Source organism: Lithobates pipiens, unplaced genomic scaffold (genome assembly GCF_037356315.1).
Source record: "Lithobates pipiens isolate NorthernLeopardFrog02 unplaced genomic scaffold, aLitPip1_a1.2 Scaffold_8, whole genome shotgun sequence".
NCBI lineage: Eukaryota > Metazoa > Chordata > Amphibia > Anura > Ranidae > Lithobates > Lithobates pipiens.
This window is the reverse complement of record NW_027507903.1, coordinates 416,468,864-416,484,375: the sequence shown is the minus strand read 5'-3', so window position 1 is coordinate 416,484,375 and position 15,512 is coordinate 416,468,864. Positions and strand designations below refer to the sequence as shown.

The window sequence follows — 15,512 nt, the reverse complement described above, 5'->3', positions numbered from 1 at the left end:
GGTCACAGAAGTGCAGAACAAACTGCACTCCTGTCATTAATAGAAGTATAGCCAAATAAGCTTTGGCCATATTTCTCTTTTAATTAGCAGATTTAGTTGCTTTTACTTTGGTTTACATTTATAAGGGTGTACAAATTTTGTAAATGATGTGTTGGGAAAAAAATTTTTTTTCCAATTTTTTCATTATTATTCCTAATAAAAAAACAAGGAAATATATGTTTGAAAACATATATTAGTATTATAATTCATTAGGGTGGACTAAAAATGTAAAAAAGTATAATATAAGCGAGACATCACTGAACTGAAAAAAAACAAAAAAAAAACTGAAAACCAGGGGGATCTAGGAAGAAAAATCCCTGGGGACAGAGGTTGTTAAATAAAAATAATTCAGTATCACGTAGTGATAAAGAATTAATTGGTAATTAAACACCAATATGAAACTAACATTCAAATACATATAACTCTCTAATTTGTGAAATTAATGTGGAAATATTATTATTGCAGAACTAAAAGCTGAAACTTTTCACAAAAATGTTTCTTGCATTTTGTATGAATGCATAAACGATTGGTAACTTAGCACAGAATAAGTTTGAAATTGTGACATGTACATGATATAGTTCTGCTGATTCTAAGCTTAAGCTGTTTAGACTAGAGGAAATAGAAGCTGTGATCCATTTTGCTCCAGTGGGAAAGTTGTAGGAAACTCAATTCTTGATCATTTTGAAGAATTCTTTCTATGAGCGGGGCTTATTAGAAGCCTACCTCACTGTGCACAGGAAAAACGTAAGGAGGCTTGATGTGTGATCAAAGTCTTCTCACAAAGATGTGGGTCATTGGGTCCAAGGGGAGCAAATGTGCTCTCCAGTGGAATACTTAGACATTTCAAAAAACACGGAAGGTGGAGATTCTATATATTGTAAATGTTCAGTGATTGTAACATTTTCTGGCTGCAAAGGGGCTTTTCATTCCCATTAAAAAATAATAAAACCCTTGATGTGCCCACCAATGCTGACCAGTTGTGGTCCCTGCCGATGGTAAACTGAGTGAAGGTGGCTGAATTCCCTACAGAATGTTATTATTTATAAGTATGATGGTCAGATTCCCTGGCTATATCTTTTTTTTTGTTTGTTTTCCCAGTGGGAAATTCCATTAAAACTATTAAAAACTATTTCAGATTAATACTTATTATTTTCTTCTAAGGATTTTCTTTGCTGTGTTAAGTGGAACACAAAGATAAACATCTAACGTCACTATACAGCCAATTTTCGCCTTTATTTTTTGACTGACTCAGCATTACATTGGCAGCAACCCAGATATAATAAAACTTTGTAATATAAAATAAATAAAGCATTCCTTATGTCATATATTACACTTATTATTTCTGTATTTCAGTCCCCACAGATGTGAAATATGAGGGCAAATATAAGACTTGTGCTAAAATTGTGATTCATTTACACAGAAATGTGCAACGTTCGCCCAAAATTTGAGGAGCAGGCCAACTTTATAGCAAATTTGTCCTTGGAAGTCAGAAAAATCATTTACTTTATAAATTGCATTTATGACAGGGCATTATTCCTTATTTTTATGTATGCACTTGAAATATCAGTAATACCCAGTGGAAAGTGTTCACGTTCATATACTGACAATGAAAAACAAGTTATTAATACTAGCACATTCTTTTTATATCTAATCAAACAGACATGAGTAAACGTAGGCATTACATTTCAGAGACACAGCTGTGACCACACATAATCCATTGTAACAAATTAATGGTAAGAAGCAATTTTTGAACAATTTCAATTAGACTAAACATGTATTTATATATTTAGGCTGAGTTCACACTGGCATTAAGAGCAGGCGTTTGAGAGGTGTTAAAAAGGCCCCTCAAACATCTATGCACAAAATACAATAGACAGCACATAGTGCTGTTCACACTAAGCACTAGCGTTGTGTCGCTTCAAAATTTAAGCCTCATGTTGATTAAGGAGGTGTTTGGAAGCTTTCAACGCCTCCAATTCAAGTCTATGATAACACCTCACAAATGCTCTGGCAGGCAGTTGTGGAGCAGTTTCAGAGCAGTTGCAGGGCGTTAAGATTTGTTAATTTACTGTAATGGAAAAGGCATTTGTGGAGCAGTTTTAATGCTCGTCAAATGCTTCAAAATTGCCCATGGCGTTTGGGGACTATTTTTAACTCCTCATTAATGCTTATAAAATGCCTGTCTAATGCCCATATTAAAGCTCATTGATGCCTGTCTGACGCCCATACTAACGTCATACAAACGCTATAAGAAAACACACAAATCCCTGTGCTGTCAGGGAGGAGGAGCCATATCGTTTGTTCCTACTAAGTAGGAAAAACTATATGTCTCCTCTCCTAGTCAATCCTATCCCCATACAGTTAGAACACATTGAGGGAACACACAATTAACCCCTTGATTGCCATTAGTGTTAACCCCTTCACTGCCAGTGACATTTACATAGTAATTGGTACATTTTTTATAGCACTGATCACTGTATAAATGTCAATGGTCCCAAAAAAGTGTCAAAAGTGTCAGATATTTTTTGGGACCATTGACATTCTGCGATTTTTTTCGCTAGAAATCGCAGATTATCACCATTACTAGTAAAAAAAAAAAAAATCTTTCCCATAGTTTGTAAACACTATAAATTTTGTGCAAACCAACCAATATACGCTTATTGCAATTTTTTTTTTTACCCAAAAATATGTAGAAGAATATTTATTGGCCTAAACTGATGAAGACATTTTTAATTTTTTTTTAAATGGGGGATATTTATTATAGCAAAAAGTAAAAATCTTTTTTTTTTGTTTATAGATTAAGAATAAAAACCACAGACGTGATCAAATACCACCAAAAGAAAGCTCTATTTGTGGGAAAAAAGGACACGCATTTTGTTTGGGTACAGCATTGCATGACCACGCAATTGTCAGTTAAAGCAACACAGTGCCAAATTGTAAAAAATTCTCTGGTCCGGAAGGGGGTAAAATCTTCCAGGGCTGAAGTGGTTAAATTGCTGATTTTACCTAAAATCCTAAAGATTGCTAGCAAGTACCTGTGCAGGCTCTTGCTGTCTGTCATCACAGCAGCTGAGAGAGGGCCAAAAGCAGGGGTCGGCATAGAAAAGAATTGACACTTTCAGAAAGTGGTCAGATTCCTATTAAACATTTTACAACATGGGTAAAAAAAACAACTAAAATACAGTGGGGAATCAAGCAAGTGTTTTTTATTTATCATCTAGTGCTGTAAGAGTTTTATTTAAAAAGTGAGGTCTGATGACAGTGTCTCTTTAGACACTATATTATTTTCTTTAGCTTTCTCCTTCAATTTTTAAAAACAATGACAAAATGATGAGCATCCACTCACCCGCTGGGTCCGGGTCTTTGAGCCTGAGAGATACGCCAGTCTGCATTAGGTTGCGCCTGCTGAAAAGAAATGGAAAAGTGCTTGTAATTGCTTTTAATATACAAAAATAAGTCATTTCTGTTTTGTTTTTTCAAGCTTAGGCTGAAAGAGAGAAATACATTAAAATATTACAACTCTACCATACAGTGTTTTCTTCTGCTCTGTTCCAAGATAAAATAAAAGTTATATTACAAGTCATTTCCTTAAAAAAAAAAAAGGCAGAACTGGTAGGATGAGAAATCTATAACAATAATAATAATAATTATAATAAATGTAAACCAACAACATATTGAAAAATTAATATATGGGACACAGTTGCATATATATGTACAAATGAAAATGATAATAAACAGTTCAGCAACAAAAGTCTTCATGAATATTTTTGTATTATGCTGCGTACACATGATCGGAATTCTCATGGAAAAAGCTCTGATGGTTTTCCCTTCGGAATTCCATTCAAACTGTCTTGCCTATACATGGTCACACCAAATTCCAACCGCCAAGAACATGGTGACGTACAACACGTACGACGGGACTAGAAAAAGGAAGTTCAATACCCAGTAGCCAATAGCTTCCAACTTGTAATTGAATCTGAGCATGCGTCAGATTCGGCCAGCTAAATTCCGATGGATCATACACACTGTCGCATTTTCCGATGAAAACCTCTCATTGGTCTTTTGCTGGCCGAAATTCCGTGTGTACGCGGCATTATAGTAAACCACAGCTTTCCACTTTACTGGCTACTTACTAAGCAAATGAGGCTGTTGTTTTGCAGTAGATACCCCAAAGCCTAGTACACACAGGCTGAATGTTGAGCAACATTTGACCCATGTGTACTGCAGTCGGTCTGACAGAAGCTGGACATTTGGAGCATGACCAAGAAAGGTCCGCTGACCTGCTCCTAATTAGCGCCCTCAGCCAATGGCTTAGAGTGCTGCCCGAAGTGTTCTGGGGGAGGCCACCCCCCTGTCAGAACACAAAAGAACAGCAGGGGAGATAGCTTTACTAACATCACATAGTTAGTACAGCTGCTCCAACCTGAGCTGTGAGGTTTGTTTTGTTCAACCCATCGAGTTGAATGAAAAAAACATAATAGTAGCATGTACTAGGATTAAGGGGCCTGCTGCTATCCAAACAGGTCTGAGCACAGTTATATGTGTGGTATGGAGGAGTGCCTAAACTATTTTTATCTGTCTTAGTTGTTTTGGGATGTGGTGTTGCAACCCACCTATTAGTCCTATTCAGTAATATTCTGTTTCTGAAAGTTGTCATTCATATACCATTTTTTGGGAGATGTATCAATGCGCTGGGGACAACGGTGTTGATAATAGCAGGCATCTTGTGAGGCCTTCTGCAAAGTTTCTGCATTACTTTGCTTAATTGGTAGTTAACCTCCCTCGCGGTACGATTATTTCGGATTTTAGGTGCTAAAAGCGGTACCATTATTTTGCATGAAAATTTGGCGTTTTATATTGTAGTCCTGCAATTCTTAGGAATAACTCACTTAAATTTGTCCAAACCAGAGTCTAGCAGACATCCCGGGTATAATAAAGTTTGAAAAATGAAATCATAAATTATAATATAATAAATAATTATAAATAATTGTACCAAATAATAATATAACAATAATAAAAATTATTCAATAATGTAATCAAATCAAAAACACTGAAATTTGCTCAGTTGCAGAATTGTCACTGTCATTACTTTTCAGTATTTGAGGACGGATCTCCCCACAAATCGCTATCGCTCAATTCTGCAAGTGATTCTAATTTATTATCGCTGTTTTCTAGCTGGTCTAAAACCATTTTTGATGTAAAAGGACAGTTTTGGTTGCTATGGACAATCTCCAGTTTCCAGGCATAAAGAACAGTTTTTATTACATAAAACTGCATGCAGGACACTGGGCAGACCACTAGGGACAAAGGGGAGGTGAAATATTTACATACAGCAATGTAATCTGTAAGATTACATTATACTGTATGTTTACTGTTTGTTTCACTTTTTGAATTTGGCGCCGATCTCCGTCCCCGTGCGTCGCAACGCTCGCAGGGCACGGAGATCGGCAATGTGATAGATCGAGCGAGACACGGCTCGCTCGTACAGCGGGGAGACAACGCTGGATCTGAGAGAGAAGGTAAGTAAACATCCTCCTGGATCCAGCGATGCGGTCCCGAGTCTGGCTCGGGGATACCGCTTTTGGTATGAAAATTCCACCCCGAGCCAGACTCGGGAATACCGTCAGGGGGGTTAATATAGGCTTACAATAATGGTTTGGTAAAATGTCACAGGGATCAAAAAAAAGACTTTGAACATAAGTTCAAGGCTAGTGTCCAAAGAGCAAAGAGCAAAAGCTATGGCAGACAAAAATGAAGCCGATAGTCATGCTTTTATTGCACGTCTACTGGTTACTGTTATATTCTAACAACTGTCTCCAAAAAAAAAGTTTCAGGTATTAAAACAATAACTTCTGAGCCCTTTATAATGACTGTAAACAAGCAATGAAAGGCATGGCTTGGAAGTCATCAATACAGATTTACATTATTGGCATGTTAAGATATCACAGGGATCAACCAGAGTTTGAACACAAGCTGCAGGCTAGTGTCCCAAGTACAAAGAGGACAAACTGCGGACAGACCAAAATGGAGCTGAAAGTCTGTGGTGTGACAGCACTCCTACCAAGTACTGTTACGTTTCAACCACTGCCCCCCAACAAAAACACAAAACTTCAGGTATTGAAACAATAACTTGCAAACACTTTACAATGACCACAAACAAGCAAAACAAAAGTTTGGATGATTACCCTCTGCCACACAAACACATTAAATATGATTTAAATAATGACACCAAAATGTGGATCAACACACATTGCCCCTAGAAGTTGTTACAAGGTGTAAGATTAAAATCCTTCTTTGCTCTTTCCTGCATCTAATGTGGCTTCTAATTGTAGAAATGTTTAGAGAAGCCATTCTCAACTTGGTTTCTGTTAAACCCTAAGGGCCCTTGGGCTGTGCCTGATTGACCTCTCATTTGATGATGCCTGCATTATTTCAGGTACTATGCCATTTGGCGGAGTCAGTGGTATGACACCAATGCTATGGTCACCAAGGTAAGGCGAATTATTCCACTGATCCCTGATGAAATAATTTTAGCAGGGGGTCCCTGAAATCTGAAAATAATTTAAAGGTTCCTCTGGGGTAAAAAGATTGAGAAAGGGAGGTTTAGAGCGCTACTACATGACTCAGGAAGAACTGCAAAACACCAATACCAGAGCAGATATTGCAGTTCTGAGGCCCCATTGTAAAGAACATTAGAATATTGAACTATATCAGTCACTTATAAAACATTTGTTTATGTATAATTTCATTCTTTCATAAAAAACACTTAAGCTGGGCACACACGGACCAAAATTTGGCTGGTTTAGCAGGAACCAGTTGATTTTCGATCTATGTGTAATCATCTCAATAGAAGCCGATCATTAGACCAGCTTTTCTCAAATGATGCTGCTAGAAAACCATCCAATGGTTGCAGCACTGATCAGTATATGCTGACGGGAGGAGTACGATAGTGCTTTTAGAATACAATAGCGCAGTGGGAGGGATTCCTGTATCCACGTCGCTTGTGTGGATGCATGAATCTGTGAGTTTTTTTTTTTTATTCAGCCTGGTGGTTGAATGGTAAAAGAAAATGTACAGTGTGCACCCATCTTTAGTGTTCATTCATACCAAGAAGACAGATGGTGATATTACACTGTAGATAAGATATTGGGGGGGGTAATTAGAAAGTGAATTGCTTTTTCCAACCATATACAAAATATGTAACATTTTATAATATAAATAACCCGTGGTTAGACCTTAATCAGTCAGGCAGTTGGTTTTTTGTGCACCACTTATTTTTACAATGTTTTGAGATTTAATTTCAATTTCAAGAAATGTTTAGAACCTCTTTCAGGTATTTATCACTGCCTATGTCTATGCTGGAGAGAATATTCCTCACTTCCTGTCCCAGTGGCATTGATCACTAAGACAAGAGATCTATCTACTTGGCACACCAACAGTAATAAAAACAGTAATAAAAGCACTAAATTAAGTGGAAAAGTAATCAGCTTTTATTGTTGTCAACGTTCTGAACCCACCCAAGTCAAACTTGGACAGCAATAAAAAACGAATATTTCTGAAAGTTCTGTTTTTTTTCCATGTCTATCAAAAACTTAACATTTTGGCTTTAATAGGCTGAATCTGTATGGAACACTCTATAAACCTGTCACAAAATAGGAAATGTATCCATTCATTTTGACCTTATTAGAGTTTTATTTATCTATCAAATGCATAAAATGTTGACCTTGTTATACTATTGGCTTGTAATTCTGTGTTGTATAGTAGCTTGCCAATGGTTTTTCCATTTGCAAACACACACGTGCTTCATCTAGCAATTTGGGAGAAAAAAAAGGTCCCTGTGGACTACAGTATGCCAGACTATGTATGAGGAATGCCCACACTAAAAATATAAATGCAACAATGGCAGTCTTCCAGCTGGACAGATAGAAGAAGAGAACTGTCTTGTCATATACACTACTTGCAATGGGAATTCACACACCACAAGCACAGAGATGGAAAGTTTAAGTACTTCATTGATTGACAATAATAGATACTCTGCTTTTGAAAATTGAAGCCAGGTACAGTATATGTAAATTATAATAGTTACATATAAATAGTTAAATACACTTATATTATTAATCTTTTTTGTCAGGCATAGTAACCATTCAGCTTCCAGCTTCAGCTTCTTCAGTTAAGCTTTAAAATAAAAGCTAGAAGCTAGCTGGTTGTCACGCATAACTGGTCCTGATTCTGTCTGTCCTAGTCTTAGTAAACCCCCCCGTTAATATATTTTCTTGCAAGTATATCCCATATAAGATGTATCTTATTTTATATATATTTATATATACATATACCCGCATACCAGGGGCAATAGCTTGTGTGCCCAAGATGTGTAATACAACATACACAATGAATTATTCATACCACCTTGTACATTTAAAGCGAAAGTAATCCCACCATATCCATAGTTTCAAAAAACAGTTACATTCCCACCATGAAATGTTACCTGTCACATTGGCTGTGCTCTCAACCAAACTGTCAAACCATCCAATGGCTGGTGTCATAACTGATCACATGTGCAGCACTATGGCAGTTGAAGTTTGAAGAGAGGCCACGATGGCAGCTTCCTTGGCTGAAAATGATAGGAGGGTTTACTTCCACTTTAAACGTGTCCGTCTTTACAATTTGGCCTGTCTGTTTATTTCTATCCCTAGTGCAATGTCAGTTAAATTTATAGTGTAGCTATATTTGTTTTCTGTTATCAAGAGCCTCAGTTTTGTAAACTGCAACTTTATTTTTAAGAACAATTAACACTAATCAAAATGAATATCTCCCAACTGCTTTAACAGGTTAGAACTGTCCACATGGTTGTATAACAGTTGGGATCAGATAAAAGGTCCACACAACTAAATCAGAATAGAAGGCATTTATCTACATCTGGATTGAATAATTAACTTCTGAGGGTATTTCCTCTAATTAAGTATTTAAACTTTGATTCTGCATTTTATAATGTGACATAACACTCCTCTAACACTCACAGGTCAAATGTCAGCACTTAAAATGGCTTTTTCAGTTGCCATTCTGCTGACAATTTAATTACAAACTTCCTTCAAAAAGGAAAAATGTGTTTATTCAAGCCCGTTGGCCCCTTCAACTTCCTTCCAAGAGTACCAAGACACTGTCAAGCCACTATAAATTACTTCTATCCATTATTAATCCTGATGACTGGCAATACACTGGTTAAACCTAATGTTTCTGGGTTAGGCGGTGAGATATCCCCCAGCTGTTGCCAAAGATATGACTTCGGAGTCCCAATAATCTGCTTAATCAATCTAACATGGCTCTGTGGAAACAAAGGATATCACATAACCTGTAAGACTGCCATGTTATGTTTCATTAGTAATAAATAATGATTTGACGTATTAAAGACAGAATTCTCTGTAGACAACAAACTAAACAGGTAACAGAAAGGACATCCTTACAATTGTTGCATGGAGTAGAATTTTAATTCTAATGACAGTAATAATTTAGATTAATTCCCAATATACAAAATTTGAAGAATACTATTCTTACATCAAAGGCGTTTAGTATATACACAGTATGTACCTGTGTATATACTGTATGTGTGTGTGTATGTATATATATATATATATATATATATATATATATATATATATATATATATATATATATTTGAATTGTATTGTAATTTTACTGTCTGCCCTCATGTTGTAAAGCGCTGCACAAACTGTTGGCACTGTAAAAATCCTGTATAATAATATATATATATATATATATATATATATATATTTTTTTTTTTTTTTTTTTTTTGAACCCTGTCATTTCTCTTGCTATATCATTGAACAATACCTTTGCATAGAGGGGTTTGTATGTTGTAAGCTCTTTCTCGTTTCTTCTCCAATGCCACAGCTCTCTGCCAATCTGTAGACAGCAGCTGTGAATACTCTGACTTTGGAGTTAAAAGGGTCGATTTACTGAAGTCAAATAGGTTGTTCACTTGTCAGGGGAATTTTCTTTTTGCTTGGCCAATGAAGTAAAGCTTTGTTGACTTCCAAACACAGATGCAGTTTTCTTTTATTTTCCTTGCATGTGATTGGGTATTCTTTGCAGAGTAAATTTTCACCACATTCACTAAGCCAAAGGAAATTTACCCTAAGGAGTAAACAGCCTATTTGTCTGCCTTAATTTTGTTAAGTGCTGCACAAACTGTTGGCACTATATAAATCCTGTATGATAATAATATTTGGCTTTAGTAAACCAACCCCAACATCAGTTCTTACACAATCTGTTTGAATACAATATTATCCCTCCTTTTCTAATTGTAACTATTGTTCTTTTATTTCAGTTTGCTGGGATCAGCCAATAGAAGGCAGATCTTTCATTTATCTGTCTGTCCGTCATTGACGGAGTGATTTTCACTGTGGGAACTGATGGTATGGTTTCTATGAATGGATCGCAGGGCGGAAAGGGCGTGGATCGTTGACACTTGACATGTGCTTGCCACAGCTACACTCATATTAACCCCCACAGCACTGGAAGATCACCGATGCAGAGATATCAGCAAGCATCCAGCGGCAGAGGACTTTGGATTTCAACTGAACACAGCAGCCACTAGCACGCAAGACACTCGCCATGCCTATTTTTTTTTTATTTTTTTTATTTTTTTATCCACTAAATGTTCAGTAAACATAAAAAAATCAAATATGTAATGTATAATGTAATATCTATTATATTTTTACACTGACATTACTTTTCCCAGAAGTTAAATGTTCTTCTCACACACTCTGCACACATGCCAACTTTTGTAGTAGAAATAAAAAATAAAAACACAAAGAAGCATACTGTATATGAAATGCAAGAGTCTGAAAAACTATGAAATGGGTCTTAATGTGTATGTATGGCTCAATATTTTTTTAGCTTTGGATAGAGTAGGAAAGGATAATGACCCCTGTCTGGTCTTTACTGCTTTCCAGGTTAGAGAAATGTCCCAATGCTTCTTGTCATGCTAATATTATTTTACAAGAAAGGAAGTGAGGATAGCTCTCTAATAACAACACTGACAGAAATAAAAATGTTTTTGCTTTTGTAGAATAGGGGAATGCTAGAGCCCCTTTCATTATTTTTATTTCTGTCTCTATCCGGTGAAGATTTTCCCTCACTTTCAGTCTGGTGACCCTAATGTCAACAGGACAGGAAGTGAGGGGAAATCTATCTAACATAGCCCCAGATAGCAAGCTAGAAAACCAGCATCTGATCAGTGATGGCAGCCAAGTGATTTTCCGTTTAGCCCACTAGGTTGAATGAAATGAAAAAAAGAAAAAACTTCTAGTGTGTCCCTAGGTGCAGCTCAGCTTCCAATTTAAAGTGACATGAAAGGCAAAAAAACAAGCATGTCATACTTACCTGCTCTATGCAGAAGTTTTACACAGAGCCACCCCAAATCTCCTCTTCTCGCGTCCCCCGCTGGCACTCCTGGCTCCTCCCTCCTGCCAAGTGCCCCAGAGCAAGCAGCTTGCAATGGGGGCACCAAAGCAGACATGCTCCCGAGCCACTGCTCTGTGTGTCCATTCAGACACAGTGCTGTGGCTTGGCCCCACCCCCCTCCTTTCTTGTGCACACCGCTGGATCCAGAGAGAGCTCAGGAAAGTATTGGGGGGGGGGGGGGGACTAGGAGAGGTTGCTGTACACAGAAGGTTTTTTTTTTTTTACCTTCATGTATAGAAGGTAAAAAAACGTCAGCCTTTAAAGACACTTTAAATATACATCATACTGTATATATCTGACAGCTTTAATTTCCTGTAATGGGTCCAGGACTTGGTGAAAATTATGTCATTATTGCACTTGGACCCTTTTCACACTGCGGACGTTTTTCAGGCGCTACAGCGCTAAAATTAGCACCTGAAAAAAGCGGCTGCATTCACTCCAGTGTGAAAGCCTGAGGGTTTTCACACTTGAGTGGTGCGCTGGCAGGGCATCACAAAAAGTCCTGCCAGCAGCTTCTTTGGAATGGTGAAGGAGCGGTGATACCGATCTGGCAGCATTTTGCGGGCAGATTTAACCCCTTTTCGGGCGCTAGTAGGGCGGTTTTATAGCGACGGTAAAGCGGTGCTAATAATATCGCCACTTTACTGCTGACGCCCTAGGCGGCTTGGTGTGAAAGGGGTCTAAATGTTTTAACTACCAAATAGGGTGGGTTGATGGGATCAAAACCAAAGTGTCTGCACTGAGAGCTGGTTGAGTACACTAGAGCTACTAGTCAAGTTTTGGAAAAGTTTTGGCTGGAACCTTAGGCAAAATTTATTTTAGACACTTTTAAGGAGAGGTATCCATAAAAGATGCTCTTTGGATTAAAATATTGCTAAAAAGAACATTTCTGGACATTGGAAATATTAGCTAGACTGCTGCATACGTTTCAGAATAAATAAAAAAAAGGAATAATACATCTACAGCATCAAAATAGAAAAAGATCTTTTAAAGAAGAGTCAGTACACCTGCATACAGAAAGCATCTAATTTACACATCAATACAGTTCTTGGTGGTTGTCATAGAAACAGGAGGCACAGAGGAAAGGTCTAAGATGTTGCCATGTTCTCTTCCTGTTTTCATTAAAGCAAATAATAAAATACATTTCTTTGTTTTTAATGCAGCTTCCAGTGCCCCATTTTTTTAGGCAATTTACACTTTCTTGAAGACTGTAACCTTTATTTATATATTTAAAAAAATCTGTATTATATGTTTAAAGAATAACTAATTTAACCATTCTAAATTATTCAACAGTCTAATAGTCTACATCCCTGGTGTCCAATCTTTGGCACTTACTGTGTGATCCTTGGGGACCTCCGAACACAGTATTTTAAGTACACAATGGGGTTTATTTACTAAAGCTGGAAAGTGCAAAATCAGGCTCACTTCTGCGTAGAAACCAATCAGCTTCTAACCCCAGCTTGTTCAATTAAGCTTTGCTAATAAAACCTGGAAGCTGATTGGTTTCTATGCAGAAGTGAGCCTGATTTTGCACTTTCCAGCTTTAGTAAATAAACCCCATTGTGTACTTAAAAGTGGGGTATGCCTGTAGTCTGTTTTGCCTGGGTGTTTTGCCTGGGTGCTTACTTAAGCCAGTGAAGGTTTGTGGGCCAATAGCGATGTGGTATGATGGGGTACTATAGGCAAATAGGCTGTTTGCAAAGTGAGTTGCACTTTGTAAGGGAATTGTCCCCAGAGCTTAGAGAATGTGGTAAATATCCTTGCAAAGAGCAATTCTCCCTGCTCAGTCAACAGCCTATTTGCAACCCCTCAACCCCTGTGTCTACTCTCCAGTCTCCAGTCTAGCATGTTTGAAGTCTTTTACTAGTAGCATGTTTCTCATTTTTGATCATCTCCTACTTCATATATGCAGTCTTTTTTTTTTTTTTTTTGTAGAATTACTAAAAATTAACATTATACTGCACTTGAACCCCCCCCCCCCCCATATCAAAAAGGTTGACCTGACCACCATCAGTCTACTGACTATTTTATCACTATTTTATGACTATTTTAAACAGTTTCTAACACTGGTCATTACTACGTCATAAAATGGTGGAAAGCCCTGCCAGACCAGACAACACACACACATGTACAGTCAGTCTATACTGAACAAAAATGTTTTTAAACTAGCACACATGTATTGGCCTGTTAAATTTTATTAAATTTAGAAGAGTATTAGCGGATTCTTGTTTTAGCTAACTGGAACAGGGTAATACGTCTAAATTAATGACAACATGGATATTGCATCTGTGCTAGTGGCATTTGCTAATGATTCGAATGATTAATTATAACAGATGACCTCTCTTTGTCAGCCTATGTGATGAAAGCAACTGACCTTTACAAAAACAAAATCTATTTATTTGCTAACAGCAACGTGAGTTATTGAGCATTGTTATTTATATATATATATATGTGTATATATATATATATATATATATATATATGTATATATAAAAACTTACAAGGTCACTATGTAAAGTACTAACACACATGGTAAGGCATTTTTATTTTATTCCTAACTTTTGAAGTATGAGAAAGAGATCCATAAAAATGTGTAGTGCTGTAGACCTTATGCATCATCATCAATGAACACATTCAAATATCATTTTAAATGTATTTCAAAATGAATACAAATGATTGTAAATTAATATTCGATTGCTTGCAGAAGAATTGCATCATCAAATTAAGTAAATTACTCCTTCTAATCCAGCTCTAACTCCCTGCGCTTGGCATTAGGTATGTTTGCCAAAATTCCTGCTTAAGAAACTGGGACTAATTAGGCCTTGACCTTGTCCATACTTCAGCCAGATTATAAAATACATTTATATGTGGATTTATATGTGGATAATGTAGGTACTGTTGGTTAGGATATTGTATACTGGTGGGTGGGGGGCAAGATTAGTAGAAGTTACACTAATTCTTCAACTGCTGCTGATCAAATACTCTGATATTATTGAAAAAAAAAGGATGCCAGTACCAACAGATACAAGATCATTATTTTGAATTACTGCAAAAAAAAATAAAAAATAACATAATAATATGTAATGTAATGTGGTAAGAGTAGCGCAGGTCTGCACACCAAAGTTTCTTCATGTTAAATAATAAATTTTGCTTTAGAATTTTCACTTTCTGTATGTCTAAATACCGATTAACAGAATATAGATGATCAAATCCAGTCTGTGTGCAGCTCCTAACATGATGCAGCTTGCAGAGCCATAATACATTTATTTCATTGCAGACATATAATTATTTTGAGAAACAAACTCCTGTGTGCCAAATAGTATTCCAAAAAAAAAACAATGCTCCAAAGCCACGTCAAGATGACTTAATAAGTAAATGCATTCAAACATCAATCTACATAGCCATGCCTTTCCAAACTGTTCCTTCTCTGACAGCTATGTGAGTCAGCCAAAGTTCAGGATAATTGCACCAGAACTGTGACATCTTGGAATACATTGCGTAATATCAGCTTGCATTAAAGAAACACACAGATGTTGTTTTCCTGAATGAGAAGTTGTTACCTAAAAGCGCTTCACGCTAATGCAATAAACACTAAAGAACATACCATATACCAGTACACGATTACAAGCTCTCCGTTTCAAGGTATGGTTATTTGTTTGCAAATGTAACCTTGCTGGGTCCTATAGTGATTTCTAGTGAGATTCAATCCAAATTATTTGAAATGGGGTCTGTTGACAAAATCTTGCAACTGGTAACTAATATTAATACAATCACAAACTCATACAAATGGGACCAATCTAATCATTTTAGTGAAAAATTTGACAGAATAGAAAACAATTAACAAGTCTGTGCTTGTAAATGACAAAAATAAACCTGGCTGTAGTCCAACATTCTGGGAAACCTCTATGCTCAACTGAGCATTGTTCCTTTTCTTTTCTGCAGAAAAGGATATGGTCACAAAAAAATTGTGAAAAAAAGACACAACAGGT

At 36.7% G+C, this 15,512-nt stretch overlaps 1 protein-coding gene across 50 annotated transcripts in view; it reads right to left on the bottom strand.

Annotated features, from left to right (window-relative positions):
- Window positions 1–15,512, bottom strand: part of LOC143964452 (protocadherin gamma-C5-like) — a 568,154-nt gene that overhangs the window by 20,204 nt on the left and 532,438 nt on the right. For 26 of the 50 annotated variants that reach the window (XM_077474230.1, XM_077474229.1, XM_077474231.1 and 23 more), the window contains exon 2: window positions 3,386–3,441. In XM_077474230.1, the coding sequence (XP_077330356.1) occupies window positions 3,386–3,441 (56 nt within the window). Of the gene's footprint in view, window positions 1–3,385; window positions 3,445–15,512 lie in introns of all 50 variants that reach the window. The other 24 variants (XM_077474226.1, XM_077474227.1, XM_077474228.1 and 21 more) reach the window with 1 other exon arrangement.